The sequence below is a fragment of the Artemia sp. Qi Xiang Cuo genome, chromosome 9 (genome assembly GCF_049724085.1).
Source record: "Artemia sp. Qi Xiang Cuo chromosome 9, ASM4972408v1, whole genome shotgun sequence".
NCBI classification, from domain to species: domain Eukaryota; kingdom Metazoa; phylum Arthropoda; class Branchiopoda; order Anostraca; family Artemiidae; genus Artemia; species Artemia sp. Qi Xiang Cuo.
Genome location: NC_142802.1, coordinates 71640389 through 71663692, shown reverse-complemented (window position 1 = coordinate 71663692; position 23304 = coordinate 71640389). Strand labels below are relative to the sequence as shown.

The following is a 23304-nucleotide window of genomic DNA, read 5'->3' as shown; positions in this document are numbered from 1 at the left end:
AAAAAGGGTACTAGCCATTTGAATTTCCAGTCGAATGAGCTTTCATTGAAGTTTCTACGACAACGCCTTCTTTAAAAACCTTATATACCCCCAGGGCATAACTTAAAACCCTTGCCCTGAGGGATGTGGGAGAGTGTCCTCCTCAAAAGCATATTATCTATCTATAAATCAACTACGCTGAACAAAACGGATATCTCAAAATTTTGATTGGATATGTTTGGGGGAATGAAGGGCTTGGGGGGCTAGTTACCCTCCAATCACTTTCGACTATTAAAAAGGGTACTAGTCCTTTGAATTTCCAATCGAATGAACTTGTTTTAAAGTTTCGACGACAACGCCTTCTATAAAAACCTTATATACCCCCAGGGCTTAACTTAAAACCCTTGCCCTGAGGGTTGTGGGGGAGTGTCCTCCTCAAAAACATATTTTCTATTTGGAAATCAACTAAGCTGAACAAAAAGACTCTCTCAAAATTTTGATTGGATGTGTTTGGGGGAATGATGGGCGTAGGGGCAGAGGGCTAGTTGCCCCTCAGGACATAACTTGAAACTCTTGCCCTGGTTGTTGTGGGGGAGTGTCCTCCTCAAAACAATATTTTCTATCTGGAAATCAAGTACGCTAAGCAAAATGGCTATCTCAAAATTTTGATTGGATGTGTTTGGGGGAATGATGGGCTTTGGGGGGGGGCTAGTTGACCTCCAATCACTTTCGACTATTTAAAAGGGTACTAGCCCTTTGAATTTCCCATCGATTGAGCTTGTTTTGAAGTCTCTACGACAACGCCTTCTGTAAAAACCTTATGTGCCCCAGGCCATAGCTTAAAACCCTTGCCCTGAGGGTTGTGAGGGAGTGTCCTCCTCAAAAACATACTTTCTATCTGAAAAAACAACTACGCTGAAAAAATGGCTTTCTCAAAATTTTGATTGGATGCGTTTGGAGGAATTATGGGCGTGGGGGGGGGCTAGTTGCCCTCCAATCACTTTCGACTATTAAAAAGGGCACTAGCCCTTTGAATATCTAATCGAATGAGCCTTTTTTGAAGTTTCTACGACAACGCCTTCTATAAAAACCTTATATACCCCCAGGGCATAACTTAAAACCCTTGCCCTGAGGGTTGTGGGGGAGTGTTCTCCTCAAAAACATATTTTCTATCTGGAAATCAACTACGCTGAACAAAATGGCTATCTCAAAATTTTGATTAGATGTATTTGAGGGAATGATGAGCGTGGGGGGAGGGGGCTAGTTTCCCTCCAGTCACCTCGACTATTAAAAAGAGGAGTAGACTTTCGAATTTCCAATCGAATGAGCCTTTTTGGAAGTTTCTACGACAACATGTTCTATAAAACCTTATATACCCCCAGGGCTTAACTTAAAACCCTTGCCCTGTGGGTAGTGGGGGAGCGTCCTCCTCAAAAACATATTTTCTATCTGGAAATCAACTACGCTGAACAAAATGACTCTCTCAAAATTTTGATTGGATGTGTTTGGGGGAATGATGGGCGTAGGGGCAGAGGGCTAGTTGCCCCTCAGATACTTTCGAATATTAAAAAGGGCACTAGCCACTCGAATTTCCAATCGAATGGGCCCTATTCGAAGTTTCTGCGACGACTCCTTCGATACAAATGCCCGGGTATGGAGAAAAAAAAAAAAAAAAAAAAAAAAAAAAAAAAAAAAAAAAAAAATTGTGCCCATTTCGTTCTTTACTTAAGCAGCGCTAGAGCGCTGTCTATGATCGCTTTACAAATCGTGGCTGCTGCATGCACACCTCGTATAATGGAGAAATGAAATTTTTCAGGAAACGATAGAAACTGATACGATGGTGCAATTTTTCTAGGTAAAAATAACAAATAATTCCAAATGACTCAGAATTTTTGTGTTATTCATATATCAGAGATATACGAGATATTATCAGAGATATTACGAGGCGTAATTTATATGTGTAATATAAAATTATCAGAGATATTATAAGGTGTGTTTTTCTTATTTTGCCATGTAAGTGTTAGAGCTGGAATTTTTTCGTTCCCACCAGACGACGCAGCATGAAAAACTGCATCATACGCATATAAAAAGTCATTTTCGGTAAAAATTTATTATATGAGGTGTCTCCAGAAATGTCATCATAGGAATGATATCGTTGATTTACCCTGTTTATCCATTGAAAGGCATCTCAAGAGCAGGGGCGTAGATTCAGCATTTTTATTGAGGGTGCATGAAGAGTGATTATCCGGAGAAAATATGGGCGTTGGCTATCTAATAATTCTTTTCTCCAAATTATTGGGCAGGAGTGAACTAACCCCCCCATGCCCCCCATCCAACAACGCCACTGCTCAAAAGTGTTTTCATCGGATATTTGCTACTATCCCTCTAACATTTTTCTGCTGTTAAGATAGGGCTTGTCGTGAATAGCCCTTTTAGTTTCATCTGTACTCTGCCTAATGATCCTGGAAGAAATAGAATAATCAAATTAGAGGGGAAGATTCATTCTGTAATGTCTGAAGCTGTTGAAGATTCAAATGGGCAACCATTTAGTAGAGTAGAAAGTGATGAAGACATATTTAAAGAAGCCAAAGATGTTAGTATTGGACAGACTAGTTTGCACATCCTATCAAAACAGAAGGACTAGGCTGTACATTTACCAAATTCTAGTGCAGTGCTGCATTGTTGACTAGGCTATAATTTCATCTAGGAGCATCTCTTCTCTTAGAATTACTAAAGTTGGAATCCCCCATAATGGGATACCACCAGATGGCTAATTTGACAGTGTATATAGCCTATATACAAATCTTTAAATTAGCCAACTGGCCAACCAGTATTTTATGCCTAGGAGTCTAGCTGGACATAAGGAAACATATTAAGAAAACAAGGTAAAATTCTACTTTAGCTACTTTTGACTATCTTGGAATGGGGTTAGGTTAAGAAAATGAAACTTTCAGGGATGGGTCTACAGGCCAAAGTATGTCCTGGGATGGTATTTTGAAGTACCTACTTCCACTCCTTCTCCTTCTAGAGGGTCCTGAAATTTGCCAACATAACAGGTCCTATTGAAATTTTGACAAAACAACATTTTACCTTAATTTTCAGTTATCAGTTTCTATTTCTCTGGCTTTAGCTCTGAAAATGCAATTTCAGTTATTTGAGCAGAATTTTCAGCCATATCAATGTTTTATTTCCAAAGTTTAGGAAATGTATTTACATATCTTTAAAACCTTATAAATTGGGATTGAGCAAAGTTGTGAAGCTGAAAATAATTTTGTTGTACTTCATTAAGCAGACAATCTATTTTGCAAGGTTTCAGTTTTATGACACACAGATTTTTCAAGGTCACCAAGGGTCAGGACCCTCTAGATGGACAAGGAGTGGAGGTAAGTACTTCAAAATACCTTCCCGGGACATACTTTAGCATGTAGACCCATCCCTGAAAGTTTCATTTTCCTAACCTAACCCCTTTCTAAGATAGTCAAAAGTAGCTAAAGTAGAATTTTACCAAAAACAATTCTGGTAAATATATACCAAATCATATTATTGAGTTAGGAATAAAGTGAATACACCATCAATGCCTTTTTAATGCTGATTACAAATATAATAATCATTTCTATTGGAAATGAATTTTAGCCCCCCCCCCTATATATGCCAATTCAGGGTATATATTTCTACATTAGGGGGGTAAAGTTTAAACTTACCTCCCATTTAAATCAGAAACAAAATTTGCCCCCCCCCTAATGTAGAAATATATACCCTGAATTGGCATACATAGGGGGGGGGGGGCTGATATTCATTTCTGATAGAAATGATTATTATATTTGTAATCAGCATAAAAAAGGCATCAAATGGTGTATCCACATTACATATTTATTTAAGAATGAATTTGGTGGAGGGCCTAGAACATTATTTTCTTATGCAAAGTGCTGTAAAAATATACAAAGTACCCTTAAACCATGAATTTTCCTTTTTATTTGTCTCTCACACAAATTGGCTAGGAAATAACTGATCTTAAAAAGTTGTTTTAAGCTGCAAGGCAATGAAAATTTTTGACTTGGTGGTAAGAAGTGTCATTTTCCCATGCATTTTTCTTCTTTCACACATTGTTTCAGATGGCTTCCAAACATCAGGATGGGGGAAGGAGAAAGCATGGTCTGGAGGGGGAGACTGTCCCCTGACAAAACAACTATGGGCTCTGCTTAAACACTAATGACTTCGAGCTGACTGCATAAATTGATGACAAAAATTATTTTATTATCGAAATGTCTCAAATAACTAGTATGCATTTCCAGGAAATTTGAGGAGAATCTGTATAAACATAAAAATGCATTTTTGGAAAAAAAGAATGGTAAAATGGAAGAAAATAACCATAAAAAAGGATGGCAATGTTGTCGGCATAGACAGTTTTTTGCCCCTTTGTTGAAAAACTATTCTTTTTGGCGGAAAATGCTGCAATAGTGCTGATAATAAACCAAAACTTGTCATTTACAAATTGTTTCTTCTTTAAGCCTTAGGTGTTCTAAAAACAGCTGTTTTCTGTTTTTACCAAAAAACAGAACAGGAACAGGTCTTCTGTTTTTTTGTTGACCTGTTCTGTTTCAATCAAGCCCTGTTTATTTTTTTCCTGTTTCTTCAGAAAAACAGAACAGTGCCCATGCTCAGTTTCTAGTCTTGGACATTGGACATTGCTCATGTATTAACAAAATATGTCAGCTGTTTCTGATACCATAGGCAGTGCAATCGTGCTGCCTAAGTAAAGAACAATGTTGGCACAATGTATTTTTTTTCCTTTAAACCAGGGCACTTTGTATTGAAGGAGTTGTTGCAGAAACTTGGAAAAGGGCTCATTCGATTGGAAATTTGAATGGCTAGTGCCCTTTTTAATAGTCAAAAGTGATTGAAAGGCAACTAACACCCCTTCCATGCCCACCATTTCCCCAAACACATCCAGTCAAAATTTTGAAATAGCCATTTTGTTCAGCATAGTTGATTTTCAGGGCAAGGGTTGTAAGTTATGCCCTGGGGGCATATAAGATTTTTTTTTATAGAAAGCTTTGTTGTAGAAACTCCAAAAAGGACTCATTTGATTGGAAATTCAAAAGGCTAGTGCCCGCTTTAATAGTCAAAAGTGATTGGAGGGCAACTAACCCCCCTCTCTCGCCCACCTTTTCCCAAACACATGCCATCAAAATTTTGAGATATTTTGTTCAACGTAGCTGAAAGCTCTGGAAATTAGGTCCCTGGGGATGCCATCCCCCCACCCCCACAGTCCTCACGTCAAGGGTTGTAAGTTATGCCCTGGGGGCATATAAGGTTTTTTTATAGAAAGCTTTGTTGTAGAAACTTCAAAAAGGGCTCATTTGATAGGAAAATAAATAGCTAGTGCCCTTTTTAATAGTCAAAAGTGATTTGAAGGCAACTAACACCCTTTCCACGCCCACCATTTATTCAAACACATCCAATCAGAATTTTGAGATAGCCATTTTGTACAAAGTAGTTGAATTGTCCAGAAATTATATCTTTAAAGATGACACTCCCCCCACAGCCCTCATGGTAAGGGTTGTAAGTTATGCCCTGGGGGCATATAAGGTTTTTATTGAAAGCTTTGTTGTAGAAACTTAAAAAACGGCTCATTTGACTGGAAATTCAAAAGGCTAGTGCCCCTTTTAATAGTCGGAAGTGATTTGAGGGCAACTAACCCCCCTTGCACGCCAACTTTTTCCCAAAACACATCCAATCAAAATTTTTAGATAGCTATTTTGTTCAACACAGTTAAAAGCCTTAGAAATTAGGTCTTTGAGGATGATAACCCTCTCAGAGCCCTCGGGGCAAGGGTTAAGTTATGCCCTGGGGGCATATAAGGTTTTTTATAGATAGTGATGTTGTAGAAACTTCAAAAAGGGCTTGTGTCCTTTTTAATAGTTGAAAGTGGTTGGAGGATAACTACTAACACCCCTCTGACACCCACCATTTCCCCAAACACATCCAATCTAAATTTTGTGAAAGATATTTTGTTTGACATAGTTTAAAAGCCCAGAAATTAGGTTTTTGAGGATAACCCTCTCCCCACAGCCCTCACGGCAAGGGTTTTAAGTTATGCCCTGGGGGCATAAAAAATTTTTATAGAACGCATTATTGTAGAAATTTCAAAAAGGAATCATTCAATAGGAAATTGAAATGGCTAGTGCCCTTTTTAATAGTCAAAAGTGATTGGAGGGAAGTAACCCCCCTCTCATGCCCACCATTTCTCCAAACACATCCAATCAAAATTTTGAGATAGCCATTTTATTTGACATAGTTAAAAAACCCAGAAATTATGTTTTTGAGGATGACAATGGACCCACAGCCCTCAGGTCAAGGGTTGTAAGTTATGCCCTGGGGTATATAAGGTTTTTATAGAAAGCGTTGTTATAGAAACTTCAAAAAGGGCTAATTCTATTGGGAATTGAAAGTGCTAGTGCCCTTTTTAATAGTCAGAAGTGATTGGAGAGCAACTAACACCCCTCTCACGCCCACCAGTTCCCCAAACACATCCAGTCAAAATTTGAGATAGTCATTTTGTTTAACGTAGTTGAAAGTTCTGGAAATTAGGTCTTTGAGGATAAAACCCCCCTCACAAGGTTGTAATTTATCCCTGGTGGCATATAAGGTGTTTATAGAAAGCGTTGTTGTAGAACTCAAAAAGGGCTCAATTGATTGGAAATTGAAAGGGCTAGTGCCCTTTTCAGTAGTTGTAAGTGTTTAGAAAGCTTGACGTTTTTATAGTAAAGATCAATGTGGGTACATTGTATTATTTATTTATTATTTTTTTATTTATTTTTTTTTTAGACCAGGGCACTTTGTATCAAAGGAGTTGTCTTAGAAACTTCGAAAATGGCTCATTTGATTTGAAAATAGAAAGGAATAATGCCCTTTTTAATAGTCAAAAGTGATTGGAGGGCAACTAATCCCCCTGCCACCCCCACCCTCCCCATTTTCCCATTGTGTTGAAAAACTAAATGTTACCTTAAGATTAAATCAAAATGCACTGTGTTAATGCTAATTCCTAATAAGGCATCTCAGCAGTATCCCAAGAACAACTTAGGGTATTATGTTTAAACTTTTGGGCCTACTTCTGCTCTTAAAATTTAACCAAATCAAAATAGCGTAAGTTTATCCAAGCTATAAAAAAAAGTAAACAGATTTTTTTGCAAATAGTATCAAGTTTTCTATTTAAGGTTAACTAGAGGAGGTATGAAACTAAATTAAACACTACTATTTTTGTCCTGATTTTTAAAAGGGTGTATGTTGTTAATAATTGCTGAAATTTTTCCTCCAGCATACAAATAGCAGGCCAAACTATAAAGTCTAAAAAAAACAAAAAGATTTAAAGTATTATTTTCTATTTTCCTGAAAAGACTATGTCAATATAAAACAAACAGAAATTAATTAAAATTTTTTTTTTCATAAATAAGTTTTTCATAGAAAAGTAAAGAACTCTATTAAACCAAAAATGAGCAAAAATAAAATCAAATAATCTACCTAGCGTGAAAGTACCACAAATCAGCATCAATAAATAAATGAAACCAAAAACGAACAGAAATTACGATAAATAATCAAGTAAAACTCAAAACGAGCAGAAATTAACATAAGTAGGGCTCAAAACACCTATGCCTTCCCAAGGCCAGAACATAATTTGCACTTTACAAAAAAAATACAAATGAATGTGCATTGTCAGCTTAATATCCATATACAGATATTTAGTAATCAAAATGTTAATATTAAATGATTTATTGAAGTTATAAAAGTAAAAACATTTATATTTAATGGAGTTCTTTATTTTTCTCTGAAAAACTAGTTTTTTGGAGCGTTTTCTTAATTAATTTTGAAAAGAAACAAAAATATTTCCCAACAAGTTTTTTCTCATTAGAGCCACTAGAATGGTTCTGGCTAACCAACCTGTTAAAAAAATTCAAGTTTTGCAAGGCTCCGCCCGACAAGTCAATTTCTAGGTAGTAAATTGGTTTCTCTAAACTTTTACACAGATGGAGCAGTCAGTTTTGTTTTCTTTACCTGATGGAAGTCTTTTATGACATAGTAAAGGATCAAAAGAATATTTAGTTTTGTTTACCTTGTGCAGATAAAGCAGTAAATTTAGTAGTCCTTCCCCCAATGGAAGTCAACAACTTATTTTCTAGGGGGACAATTGGTTTCTGTTGACTTTGTGCAGATGAAGCAGTAAATTTTGTTCTTCTTTGCCCAACAAAAGTCTTTTATGACATTACATTGGACCAACAAAATAACAAGTTTTGTAGGGCTCTGCTCCTCTAGTCGTTATATAGGGGGGCAATAGGCTTCTGTCAGCATTGCAAACATGAAGTAGTAAGTTTTGTTGGGCTTAGCCCAACAAAATCCCTTCCAGAAGCTTCACTTTACATTGAAAGATAGCGATTTTTGTCGGGCTTCACTCAACAAAAGTCCTTTCTGAGGTCCTTTAAGGGGGGAGTCCCCCTATCCCCCCTTAGTGACGCCCCTGGTAGCTGAAAGCAAATTGTGGTGAACAGGTGTTCAACTTCTGTAGCTAATGGGATGACCCACCCCATTAAGGTCTATGCTAAGTTCTCTTTTTATTTTGAATCTTCATTTATTGAATTAAGTAGTATTTGTCAGAGGCTGGTATAATAATATGATACTCTTTTACTTGTAGCTGCCCCATCAGATAATCTACTTTTTGGTAAACTGAGAAAGGCAATGACCAAGTTTATTGACTGGGAAGATTTCAATCTCTGAACATTAAATTATACTGAAACTAATTGCATTTTATTTTGTTGGACATCTAGCATTGAAACTAACTCAGAACTAATAGTAAATGGAAATCAATTAAAAGAGTAAAGGTAACAAAGTATTTGAGTTTTATGATTGATTAAAACCTATAATGGAAAACAAACTCTGATGTTATAGCTTCAAAATTGTCAAGATCTTTGGGTGTGCTTCATCAAGTGAAAACTTAATTTTTATGAAAAGTCTTAGATTGTTTTATTTTGTGTATTTTTACCTGTATATTTCCTACAGTTGCTTTGTATGGGCAAATGATTTTTTGTCAAATATAACAATTGTATATATTAGATTTGATTGTTTTCTTTTTATTGTTTTATGATGTTAGGTTTTCCTTTGTATGGAGTTGTTTTTTAAATTCTTTTTTTCTCTCCGTGCTGAGGACAACTTGTTGGATACAGACACAATTTTTGTGTAATTATTCTCCTTTTTCTTCCTACCAGGCAAAGACCCATTTTTGGTTCTCAGTGTCCTTTTCTTTGTTTTGTCATAGTAGGCCAGTTTGATCTAAACATTTTATACAAGCTTTAATATTGCAGAGCTATTGCTACCATACTATGCTCAAGTCACGAGATTTTTTCCCTTGGTATTAGTCCATAGAACCCTCCCCCCTGCCTGTCAGAAAAAATGAAAAGTTATTACATAAACATACACTTTTTGTGTATGGACCTCTCCTCCTTTAAGGGAATATTTTCTGACTCCCACCCACATGCTAAATGTTTTGCCAATCTATGTTACTAACTGCTATTCAGGTAATTAAATGGAATCTGGAAAATATACCAACATCTCCAAACAATCCTGCCAACATTTCTTTTTTACATAAAAGAAATGTACCAGAGGCAACGCTGTAGCGTTGCCTATAGTAAAGGCCATACGCCTCCAATGTTTTATTATTTATTCGTTTTTTTTTTCCAGAGGCACTTCATACAGAAGGGGTCGTCGTAGAAACTTCAAAGGCGGCTCATTCGATTGGAAATCGAGAGTTCTAGTGCCTTTTTTAATAGTAAAAAATGATTAGAGGGTGACTAGCCCCCCCCCTCCACGCCCATGATTCTCCCAAACACATCCAATAAAAATTTTGAGATAGCCATTTTGTTCAGCGTAGTTGATTTCCAGATAGAAAATATATTTTTCAGGAGGAAACTCCCCCACAACCCTCAGGGCAAGAGTTTTAAGTTATGCCCTGGGGGCATATAAGGTTTTTATAGAAGGTGTTGTCGTAGAAACTTCAAAAAAGGTTCATTTGATTGGAAATTCAAAGGGCTAGTGCCCTTTTTAATAGTCAAAATTGATTGGAGGGCAACTAGACCCCCCCCCCCCGCACACCCATCATTTCCCCAAACACATCCAATAAAAATTTTGAGATAGCCATTTTGTTCAGCATAGTTGATTTCCAGATAGAAAATATATTTTTTTTAGGAGGACACTCCCCCGCAACCCTCAGGGCTAGGGTTTTAAGTTATGCCCTGGGGGCATATACGGTTTTTATAGAAGGCGTTGTTGTAGAAACTTCAAAACAGGTTCATTTGATTAGAAATTCAAAGGGCTAGTGCCCTTTTTAATAGTCGAAAGTGATTGAAGGGCAACTAGCCCCCCCATGCCCGTCATTCCCCCAAACACATCCAATCACAATTTTGAGATAGCCATTTTGTTCAGCGTAGTTGATTTCCAGATAGAAAATATATTTTTGGTCCTTCCCCCACAACCCTCAGGGCAAGAGTTTTAAGTAATGCCCTGGGGGCATATAAGGTTTTTATAGAAGGTGTTGCTGTAGAAACTTCAAAACAGGCTCATTTGATTGGAAATTTAACGGGCTAGTGCCCTTTTTAATAGTCGTAAGTGATTGGAGGGCAACTAGCCCCCCCCCCACACCCATCATTTCCCCAAACACATCCAATCAAAATTTTGAGATAGCCGTTTTGTTCAGCGTAGTTGATTTTACAGATAGAAAATATGTTTTTGAGCAGGATACTCACCCACAACCCTCAGGGTAAGGGTTTTAAGTTATGCCTTGGGGGCATATAAGGTTTTATAGAAAGCGTTGTCGTAGAAACTTCAAAAAAGGCTCATTCGATTGGAAATTCAAAGGGATAGTGCCCTTTTTAATAGTCGAAAGTGATTGGAGGGCAACTAGCCCCCCCCCCCCACGCCCATCATTCCCCCAAACACATCCAATCAAAATTTTGAGATAGCCATTTTGTTCAGCGTAGTTGATTTCCCGATAGAAAATATGTTTTTGAGGAGGACACTCCCCCACAACCCTCAGGGCAAGGGTTTTAAATTATGCCCTGGGGGCATATAAGGTTTTTATAGAAGGCTCGAAACTTTAAAAAAGGCTCATTCGATTGGAAATTCAAAGGACTAGTGCCCTTTTTAATAGTCGAAAGTGATTGGAAGGCAGTGATTGGACAGCCATTTTATTAAAACGTAGTTTTAAGTTCTGGAAAGTAGGTCTTTGAGGATGACAACTCCCCCACAGCCCTCAGGGCAAGGGTTGTAATTTAAGGATTCTCCAAATCCTTCCCATTATTTCTTATGGAAGGCATGCTCGTATAAACTTTAGAGAGGGCTCATTTGACTGAAAATTGAAAGTTCTTGTTCACTTTTTAAGAGTCAAAAGAGATTGGAGGGTCACTAGCCCCCCCCCCTCCTCCACGTCCTATATGCATCAGATAAAAATTTTGAGATAGACATTGTGGTAAAATAGTTCAAAGTTCTGATAACAAAAAACTCTGTTGTCGACACAGCCCACCAGGGCCCGGGGTAGGCATTGTAAGTTATGTCCTGGGGGCATATAAACAATCATTAAATAAACACTCAATGCAAACAAACATACAATAGATATTAATGTAAATTAATAAATAAATTTAGTGCTGATATTAATGTAAATTAATAAATAAATTTCTGCTTGGTGGAATTTAACACGGGGGAATTATCAGCAGAAAAATAAAATGTTCTTTGAGGGGGGAGGAATTTCCCAGGGGTGGGTTTTCGAAATATGAATTATTCAGGGAGGGGACGATTAAACCCTTTCGATAATATTCTAAATTTTACATCTGAAAGTAACGGGAATAAAGAATCAACGGAAATGTCAGAGATAGCACTTCAGGTTCCTTTAGACGATTTTATTCGTATCTTTTGAAAAAAGACATTTTCAAAAGACAGATTGTTATTTTGAGCTATACTTTTATCGCATTGCATTCATTTTTAACCCTTGAGATAAAAACTGAAACCTTAGCGTAGACAGAGGTGGGGGGGAAGTCTCCCCCCTCACCTGCATGTTTGAGCAGCCAAAGAGAAAGTAACACAAATTCATTTGATTTAAACTGAAAGTTCTAGATCCGTTTTTTAAACTCACGAATACTCTGACATTAAGCACCCCCCCCCATGACAAAAAAAAACTTGCAACTTTTTTATATCAAAAACGAACAAAAATTAATTTAAAAAAAACTTTCCGAAAAATAAGTTTTTCAAATAAAGGTAAATGCCATTTTAAACTTAACCTCAGGAAATACTAATACATGTTAAAAGTCAAACTCAAAACAACCAGAAATTACTATTAAAGAATAAATGAAACCCAAAACGAACAGAAATTAAATAAACAATCATAGCAAAAAAATACAACAAGTAATAATATAAATGAATAAATAGATCTTAAAGCGAGTAATGCTTGGATTGAATATGAAAATCAAGCTTAAAACGAAAAAAAATATTTTGCTATTAAAGTGTAAATGAAACTTAAAACAAACAGAAATTAAATAAACAATCGATGCGAACAAACATACATTATATATTAATGTAAATGAATAAATAAATCTTAAAACGAGTGAAACCTAAATTGAATATGCAAATCAAGTTTGAATAGAATAGAAATAACTACAAACAAGAGTTTGGGTATTGCCTCACTGCAGAAGCCTGAAACCTACTGCGTCATTGGCGCTTTACTGAAAACGAATTATATTACAAATGTTTTCTTTTGTACTTAATATTGAAAATAAATATTAAAATTACAGTAAAATTTTGAACCGATGAGCTTTCAGCAATTAATATCGTTATACATCAAATATTCAGTTTAATTTATTAGTTCTTTTCAAGATTGGTCAAGACAAATATAGTTTCACTACAAACAAAATTTGGATACTGCCCCCTTCTTTAACTGTAAAAACCTAAAGCCTTCTGCGTCATTGGCGCTTCACTGAAAACGAATTACTCGTATATTATGAATTTATTCTTTTCCAGTTCTTACAGCATTGAAAATGAAAACAAAAATTACAGTGAAAAAAAATCTTGAACTTATGGATCTTTCAACAATTAATATCGATAAATATCGAATATTGAATTTGGTTTTGTTTATACTTTCCAAGACTGTTTAAAAATTATATAGTTTTAAGTAAAGCACTGATAGTGCAGCTGATCTCAGGATCCTGTAGTTAGTCAATACCCCAAAATATAGTGTATAGTTATTTTTAGTCGATTCAAACTTGATTTGCATATTCAATTTAAGTCAGAATGTTATAATGAACCTCGAGACCTACCCCCCCCCCCTTGGTGGTTGCTACCACTACATGATAAAGTGGGCTCTGCTGCCTTTGTATAAAGTAAAATGTCATTGATAAAGTTTCCTATCAACCTCTTTTGGACAGGGGTCTCTTAAAATTTGGAAATTGGATTACATCTGAGTCCTGGGATGAGGTAGCAATCTTAGAGTCCTCTGATGAAAAAGCTAAATTTTTGCAAGATAAATTAAAAAAGAAATATGAAGAATGCTTTCCTGAGAAAAAGTTCAAGTGGTACAACACAGATCATCCTTACATAACCCAAGAAATTAAAGATTTGATTCAGCATAAAATTCAACTAAGAAAAGAAGGGAAAATTGGAAATGCTAATATGCTCCACAACAAAGTATGTAAAATGACAAGAAAAGCTGCGGCTGAGTATTACCACAAAAAATTGATAACCTTTTTGAATCAAAGCCTAGCATTTGGTATAAGGAAATTAAACGAATTTGTGGAAAATCCCCTAGTGGTGTTGATTTTTCTTCAGATTCTAATGACGAAACAGTTGCTAACCAGTTAAATGGTTCTTTGGCCAGAATAATCCAGTCTTTGCCGCGTCTTGATGTAAATAAAACGAACCAAGAGTATCAGAAACTTTACCTACTATTTCTGAGGATCAAGTTTTTAGCAAAATAAGAAACTTAAACAAATTAGTATAATTCCCATAGATATTTCGATTGACTTATAAAAGCATTTCTTGACAAATTGACTAAGCCACTAACACAAATTTTTAATTGCATTTCAACTTCTTCAGTTTACCCACAAATATGGAAAACGGGGTATATTACTCCAATCCCTAAAAGCCTGGTAAATGGCTAAACTTAATAATATTTGATTTTAAAAAGGGTTTTGATTTGATTGACCATAACATTTTAATTTCAATGCTTTTAATTGATTTTAGAGTGAATCCTGCTGTTGTGAAAATGATTCAGAGTTTTTAAAATAAATAGGTTCTAAATTTTAAAATATAAGAAGTCTTTTGCTGAACTCAAGCCAGTTTTTTGTGGTGTACCTCAAGGTACCGTTCTGGGCCCTATTATTTTTCTAGTTATTATCAATGATATTGCTAATGATTGTAAAGACCGCTGGAAATATGTTGACAACCTTACCCTTGGATAATTTGCGAAGCAAATGAATGTAGCAAGGCTCAAATTCCAATTGATAACGTGAAGACTAAAGCTTCCAGTTCAAATATGACTGTAAGTGACATCTTCAATTTTAACTATTTCATTCCTCCAGATCACCTCCTCCTAATTTTTACATCTTTTATTCGCCCAATTCTGGAATATGTAAATCCTGTATGGCCTTTTGGACTGACGACTAAGCAAAGCGCCGGGATCGAAAGAGCTTGGAAAAGAGATCTAATGATAGTACCAAAGCAGGCAGAAGTGTCTTATGAAGAGCTGATGGCAAAGCTTAAAATACAAACTCTGAAAAAAAGAAGAGAGAAAATCTGCATGGATTTCAGAAGACAATCTCTAATCCACCCAATCCTTAAAACCCTTTTCCCAATCAATCCACAGAAAACAGACTCCTGCGCAGGGTTGCAGTGTCTGTTGAGAAACTTCAGCTGGTATGCTGTGCCCATCAGCGGTTAGCAAAAAGTTTTATACCTAGTTTTGTAAATTTGTACAACGAAAGTCAGGAGGATTGATTAGTTTCTTTTTATGCTAAATATTCAATTTTTAATGTGTCTATCCTTGTATAATGTAACTGATGGTTTTTAATATGATTATACTAAAGAAATTTGGCAGTACCATGAAGATTTTGGTGAAAATAAAAGTTTTCTATCTATCTATCATGTGGAAGCAGTCCAAAAACATTATTATAACTTTTAGCAAAACTCTGATTGAAGGTAAGCCAGTGGTTTTCAAGGATGTCAATTCACAAAAATGCATCAGAGAGGGTTGGGGCGTGGACAAATGTTTTTTTTCTTCAAAATCAACGGGGGGGGGGGACAATTTCAGTTTTTTGTTCAGTTTCTCTAAATGAAAATACAAAACAATCAATCAATCATATTATTAGAAAAAGACACAATCTTGAGAGGGCGAGGGGTAAATAACACTGTCTCCATTTTATGCGCCAGGTGTTCTTACAGTTGTCTGTTAATTGTCTATCATGATTTTATTGCACATAGGCTACATAATTCTGTATCTTTGTTCATATTAGAAGATAGTTGAATGGTACATTAGGCCTACATATTTAAGTATAATACCATACTGGTTATTTGTCAGCATTTTTTGTTGTGCTTATGCATTTCATGGCCTCAGACACGTTGCAGGTGGTCAATATGCTGCTATTTGCTCTGTTAAATAGCTAGGATTTTTGCATCTGTTCAACTTTCACTCGAGGTAAATGATAGAAGGCTTTGATGTAATAGCCCCCTTTAGGTAGAGGGTTCCAGATTGTTCCAGGCAGAGGGGCCAATTAGGGGGGTGGCAGGGGAGTGGGGCATGGCCCCCCTAGACTTTGAAAATTACCTTTCGTTTATATTTCACAGCCATTTTCTATCTTAGTTATGTGCTATATTAAACCAGCGAGACTGGCTAACTGGTCGTTTTTTTTTGTCGCCCGTGCGCATCGTTTTGTGCAGCTATTAATGGCAGTATTAATTTTTGATGACCTTGTTTTTAAATGTTCAGTCTTTCCCACTCTTGTACCAACCTAATTCTACCAATAGGAGACAATCTTGTTTTGAAATCTTTAAGAGTGCGTCTACGCTATTTTATTACCCAATCTTCGACCAGAAATGTGATTGCTGAGTAGAGTTTATTCAAAACTAAACGTCAGCTGATCAGTATTTCTTTATTGTTTTTTGTGAAGAGTTCGTAATGAAACTATGAGTAAAAAGCGACTACAAACTTTGGAGTTTTTTACGTTGAGAATGCGGAATAAAAATGTGGAAACTGGCAATAGTGGAAACTGGCAATAGTGACAGCGCTCAAAGTGTCGGGCTAGTGGAGGTAAATTCCCCCACCTGTGACAGTCTTTCGGAAACAAGCGGAACAATAATTGGCTCAGGTCAACATGAAAGTTTATTCTGCATCCCTGAACCCCTTGCAGGTTCCAGTAGCAGTAGCAGTCTAGAACCTTTCTCAGATATCTCCGTGACGCGTCACGACAAACCAGCTCAACCTATTCTTGAGAGATATCCGGCGTCCACTTCTAACGTTAGAAAATTCAGTGCAAATTACTATAAGACTTACTACGCTGAACAAATTGGTTATCTCAAAATTTTCATTGGATGTGTTTGGGGGAATTGGCTGAAGGCCCAGTTACAGCACCGATATAGTCTTTATTGCAGTCATTAGTACCAAACTGATGCAGTTAAACTGATAGGAAATGCTTTGCGCCAAGACATTATTTCAGAAGTAAAATCGGCTAATTACTTCGCTGTTCTTGTCGACGAGACATATGATGTTTCTAGAAAAGAACGATTAGTGATCCTACTCAGGTACATATCAAATGAAAAAGTAGTGGAGTGACCAATCGGTTGCTATCACATGCACAAATTAGACGCCGAGAGCTTATCCACCTCGATTTGTGAAGCTATAGAAAATTATGGTGTGGATTGGATTTGGTGCATTGGCCAATGTTATGACGGCGCATCCGTTTTGAGTGGGGAATTTAACGGAGTTCAAACAAAGTTTAGGGAGAAGGGACCTCCCGCAGTTTATGTAGAGTGTCACGCCCACAGATTAAAATTGGTTTTGACAGACTGCCTAAAAATATCAGCGAATTTTCTGAATTTTTCTCTGTGACGCAAAGACTTTACGCATTTATATCATGCAGCAATACTCGACACGAGCTATTCGTGGAATCCCAGCGTATTAGCGGGTAAAAAGTCTTGGAGCTTGAGAGGACCGTCCAGACTCGCTGGTTTTACGCAGTCCACTCTATTTTGAAGGTGAAGACAAGATTTGATTGTATTGTGGCTGTGCTTGCCACAGTCTCTGATAGTTCCAACGGCTAGGCAGCGTGTGAGGCAAAAGTACTATTGGACAAAATCAACCCTGCCTCTTTTGTCTCAACTTTGCACATAATGGAAAGAGTATTAGTCATTGTAAATTGTTTATCAGCACTCCAAAAGCTAAGAAATGATAATGAATGGAACAACTTAAGAAAAAACATATCCGAATTCTTGGCTTTACACGATATCCAGGAATTGAAATCTCCACAATGTAAAACCGGTGCTCGAAGCAAAAGCCATTTCCATTCGTCTCAAAGTCTTTCTTTCCGGTAAACTTCTGTACTTTGAGGTAATAGACCGTTTCACGAGTGAGATGGACCAACGTTTCATGCAAAATATGCCTCTACTCGACGCTTTATCTGCCTTCGACCCCTCAAGTTCCAATTTTCTCCAACTTTTGAAAGTGGAAAGGTTTATGTGCCATCAAGGGATTCTCGAAGTCGATGACCATGCCATAGAATTCCACCTTTCTCTTGCAAAGCTGCCTCTGTCAAAAAGTGATATTTCAAAAATGTACCTACTTCAAGCTAATGAAATCTTATCCGACCTCCCAGTTGCCTATTCTGCAGTGCTAAAACTGATGAAGCTAGTTACTACTTTGCCTGTGACAACTGCCAGCAATGAACGATTCTTCTCGGCATTAGGGCATGTGAAGGACTATCTGTGATCGACGACGATCTCATGATAATGGCCGTTGAAAAGCAGGAGATAAAGAAACTGGATTTGGATATATTAATCGACGATTTTGTCAAGCAGTGAAGTCGTCGCTACCCCCTGTTTTAGGTATGTTTGCTCAATGTTTTTTTTTTTTAAATCTTCATTAAAAAAAATCGACAAAAAATCCTTGCCCCCCCCCTACATTTTTGTGAATTGGAGCCACTGGTTCCAGACTTCTATGGTGAAACTGCAGTGGTTTGGCACTATATTGAATCTGGAGATAAATTCCTATGTTTTGTTCCATTAAAGCTGACCATCTAAGTGTCAAGCCAATTCTCAGTCTCCATAAGATCCACTTGTAGGTCTGGGGAAGCATAAATAAGGTCTTTGAAATGGCTGCATGTACTTTGCTTAGTTTGCAAAGAAGTGTGAAGGGTTTGTCTGGTTGTACCTTATTACATCCATGGATACAAGTAAAAGAATAAAAAACCCTTAAAATGCTAAGACTCTATATCAATTTTTGAAATTATATCAAAAATTTATATCCCTGAACTAGAAACTTAATCCCTCCTTAAGCTGCGCCATGAGGCAGTCTAAAATAGAACATTTCCACTGGAACTCATATTTTTGATCACTTAGTTGCATATTTGATTCAGGCATTGGCTAATTTTTAACCTAGAAACACTTGCATAGATTTTCACAACCCAAGAGAGAAGACTTACATGCCTAAACATGCCTATATTGAAAAAATTGCTATCTGGCTGAGTATGGGGACAACACAGATACTTTTTCGTGTCTGGGGAAAGGAACCACAGCAAAAACACAATTAGAATAAGGAACCAATAAGGATTGTTGTTGTTTCCACTTCAGCTCTCACCAAATTTCAAAAAAGTCAAAAAATATAAAAATCATTTGATAATCAATTAACAAATTTGTCATTTAACAAAGATGCAGGAAATTTGAATGTTGATCCAATTTATTATAGCCTACTATTTAAAGAATTAATCTATTGTCAAAAATTATAACTTGGTCTTAAGAAATCACCAATGGTATAAAATATGGCCGTATCCAGGGTGGGTTACCCGGTTTGAGCCCCCCCCCCCCGAAATGTTTGTTTGACTCATAAAAACGTAACAAAAATGGACATAAACAAATTTTGTATGCGTTTTTTTGAGGTTTTTTTATGTAACCCCCTCCCAAAAAAAAAAAAAAAATTAGTACCCCCCCCCCCGAAAAAAAGCGCTTCTGGTATAAAAAGGAAAGTAAAGGGGCCAATGTTTCAAAGGCCTCCCTTGTGAGTGTGCTTGGTGTTGGTCGATTTTATTTTCTGTAGTGTGGACAGATAAACCATATTCTGCCATTGTGGTAAGATTTTTCTTCTGATTGGCAATATCTCGGTAAATATGGTGATATATGTGGACAAAGAGGAGAGGGGGTAAGCTGCCCACCTGAGATTGGTCAAAAGAACACTCTTTTGAGAAGATTAAAAAACAGTTGTTGCCTACAAACCTGCTTCTTGTATTTTGACCCTTAGGAAAGATCCTCTGAATGCCCCCTTCTGTCTAAAGGGGTGGACACGAATTGACCTGTGCTTATTGGTATCTTCCTTTCTCTAGCAATGTCAAATCCAGTGAGCCGAGTCGTTTAATATGTATTCTGACAATAACTAAAAAAACCCAAAAAAACCAAAAAAAAACAGGAATGCCTTAATTGCCATGGTATATTGCTAGATAATTTCTTAAACCACATTGGCCTGACATCACATAAAGAAAGAAAAACGAGCAAAAATGTGGTTTTTAAAGGCCAAATGGAAATACTGAAAAAAACACAACAAAGTGAATATTTCGAGAGGACAAATGCCTCTCTTCTTCAGCGCGAAACGAAATAATGTATCCAAGGAAAGTGCCAAAAAAAAAAACAACAAAAAAACAAACGCGGGAAGTCAATTTGAAAAGACCCAAAAAAACCAAAAACTCAAAAGATGAAAACAATTCAATAAAAGCCAAAAATTATAAGAATTAAAACCAAATACCTAACAACCATAAAAGCGAGTTATTCGCCAATATCCGTGATTTGCACAAAATCAAAAAATTCTGAACTGCCATCGACGGGTACTAGCGAACAACTGAGAAATAAAAGAAAAGAAAACAATTCATTCACTCAAAAACAAAACGAACCAGTAATTAAATAAGTTGGAGAACCAAGTCATCTGATTTCGGATTTTAATTATTGCATTTCTTGAAGACACCCTTTGAGACTTAAGGGGTTGTTCACGTGTTTGATTATATGACTGGGAAAGTGGTTCAAGTTTTATTTCAGGGATTACTAAAGTATAGGCTTCTCTTTTGAGAAAACCGACATATGACTCGTTTATTCTGAAATCACCGGAATCTCTGTTTAAAGAGATAAATTTCAACAGCTTCTCTGTAGTGCTGGACAGTACCTTTGTCATGCGAAATTAGGCTAGCTTAATTAAGCAAAATAGTATGGTGTGGGTTTTCAAAAATGTGCTCTGCAAGGGCAGAGTCAAAATTTTCTGGTTATTTCCGCTTTTTAAGTGTATTATTAATTTAACTAGAGTGCTGAGTTATTCTATTCGTGAGTCGCTGATCAGTTCTTCCGATATACCAAAGACCACACAAACAAGGAATTATGTAGACACCGCAGTTTTCACCTATCGGGACAAGGGTCGTTACCTTGATAAATTTGGGACCTGAGTAGTGATAGTGTATACAGTATCAAAGGGACAAGAAAACCCACGCCTAAGACACTACAGTTTGACATGCACATTTTAAAAAAGCTGGTAAACCAATAAAGTGGTCCAACATGTTTTGAGTTCCATTTCTTTGAAGTATGTGCTATCAAGAGCGGTTTCTGATTTTTTTGGACAATTGCCTTTAGCCAAGAATAGTTTGATATGAATGTGTCGGTACATAGCATTTGCGAATTGGATCCTGTGAAGGTGGAGAAAAAAAGGGTTTAGCATTTTCAGATTGGACTATGCGAACGATCTTAATTGAATAATAGGGAAAAAAACAGAGCTAGATAACATTCGCGAATTGCATTGTATGACGGTGGAGAGAAAAAAAGGGGTGGTCTTATGACTTGACCTAGCTTTACTTCTTCGATGTTTACTGTATAATACACAAGTGGTGTTTGAATAGTGTTGTCAATTTAAAATAGAGTTTAATGTTATACTTTACTAAAAAGTTGATGCTAAGAGAGATGTAGATGGCAAGAAAAGAATTTTAATAACTGATAGCTTTACTTCTTCAATGTGTTATGTATAATACACAAGTGGTAGGGTGATGGGAGCGGGGTGTCTTAGAGGACTTACAGTGCTGTACTGTGGGCCAAATTCCTAGCGAAAAATACGTGTGTATGACTTGAAATAAAATTTTTTAACGAGAAAGAGATGAAAAGTGGTGTGAGGCAGTGGGGCGGAGTGCCATAAGGAGCTCTTAGAGAATATATTTTGTGATAGTGGGGGGCAAGTTGATAGTTAGAAACCCATTTGGATGACTTGAAATACATTTTTTTAACAAGAAATATTTTAAAAAATATTTTTTTTGGGGGGGGATGGGGTGATGGGAGCGGAGTGTCTTAGGGTACTTATAGTGCTGTACTTTGAGCCGAATTGCTAGCGAAAAACCCATGTGGATGACTTGAAATAAAATTTTTTAAGAAGAAATCTCTGAAAAAATATTTTTTTTTTGGGGGGGGGGGGATGATGGGAGCGGAGTGTCTTAGAGTACTTATAGTGCTGTACTGTGGGCCGAATTCCTAGCGAAAAACCCGAGTGTATGACTTGAAATAAAAATTTTTAACAAGAAATGGCTGAAAAGTGTTTCGGGGGAGATGGGTTGATTGGCAGTAGGATGTCTTAGCGTATCTATAGTGTGATAGTGGGGGGTGAGTTGCTAGAAAAAATATTTATTTATTTTTTTTTGGGGGGGGGGTGATGGGAGCGGGGTGTCTTAGAGTACTTATAGTGCTGTACTCTGGGCCGAATTCCTAGCGAAAAACCCGTGTGGATGACTTGAAATAAAAAATTTTAACAAGAAATCTCTGAATAAATATTTTTGGAGGGATGGGGTGATGGGAACGAGATGTCTTAGAGTACTTATAGTGCTGTAATATTGGCTGAGTTGTTAGCGAAAAACCCGTGTGGATGACTTGAAAATAAAATTTTTAACAAGAAATATGAAAATAAAATATTTTTTTTTGGGGGGGGGGGGTGATGGGAGCGGAGTGTCTTAGAGTACTTATAGTGCTTTACTGTAGGCCGAATTTCTAGAGAAAAACCCGTGTGGATGACATGAAATAAAATTTTTTAACAAGAAATCTCTGAAAAAATATTTTTGGGGGTGATGGGGTGATGAGAGCGGGATGTCTTAGAGTACTTATAGTGCTGTACTGTGGGCCGAATTGCACGCGAAAATCCCGAGTGGAATACTTGAAAATAAAATTTTTAACAAGAAATATGAAAAAAATTTTTTTTTTTTTGGGGGGGGGGGGATGGGAGCGGAGTGTCTTAGAGTACTTATAGTGCTGTACTGTGAGCCGAATTGCTAGCGAAAAACCCGTGTGCATGACTTGAAATAAATATTTTTAACAAGAAATCTCTGAATAAAATATTTTTGGAGGGATGGGGGGATGGGAGCGGGTTGTCTTAGAGTACTTATAGTGCTGTACTGTGGGCTGAGTTGCTAGCGAAAATCCCGTGTGGATGACTTGAAAATAAATTTTTAACGAGAAATGGATGGAATGTGTTTTGGGGGAGATGGATTGATTGGTAGAAGGATGTCTTAGATTAGTTATAATGTGATAGTGGGGGGGGCGAGTTGCTAGCGAAAAACCCGTGTGGATGACTTGAAATAAAAATTTTTAACATGAAATCTCTGAAAAGGGTTTTGGGAGAGAGGGGTTGATTGGCAGAAGGATCTCTTAGCGTAGCTATAGTGTGATAGTGGGGGGCGGGTTGCAAGCGAAAAACCCGTGTGGATGACTTGAAATAAAATTTCACTCTTATACTTAGATTTTCTGAAATTGTTGTATTGTCTGTCTAGGAAGTGACTTCAATCGATAATGAATGTTAATAAAGAATTTGTTCAATTTTTTTCTCATAATTTCCTTATTTAAATTTCTGTATTGTGTTTCCAAGAGGTGAATTCAAGAAAGTTTTTTACTTACTTACTTACTTATTTACAATTTTTTCATAATGACATATCAAAGAACAGATGTTATTAAAGAATTTATTCATTCTGATGCCTAGATTTTGCCAATATTATCCCATGTGCCTGAGAAATGGATGTTGATAGACAATTT

At 36.7% G+C, this 23304-nt stretch overlaps 1 protein-coding gene across 1 annotated transcript in view; it reads left to right on the top strand.

Annotated features, from left to right (window-relative positions):
- Window positions 1-2428: 2428 nt before the first annotated feature.
- The window catches only part of Snx1 (sorting nexin 1), a 122374-nt gene continuing 101498 nt past the window's right edge, over window positions 2429-23304 (top strand). The window contains 1 exon segment of the mRNA XM_089094857.1: window positions 2429-2572. Coding sequence (XP_088950983.1) covers window positions 2489-2572 — 84 coding nt within the window. The 5' untranslated portion in view covers window positions 2429-2488.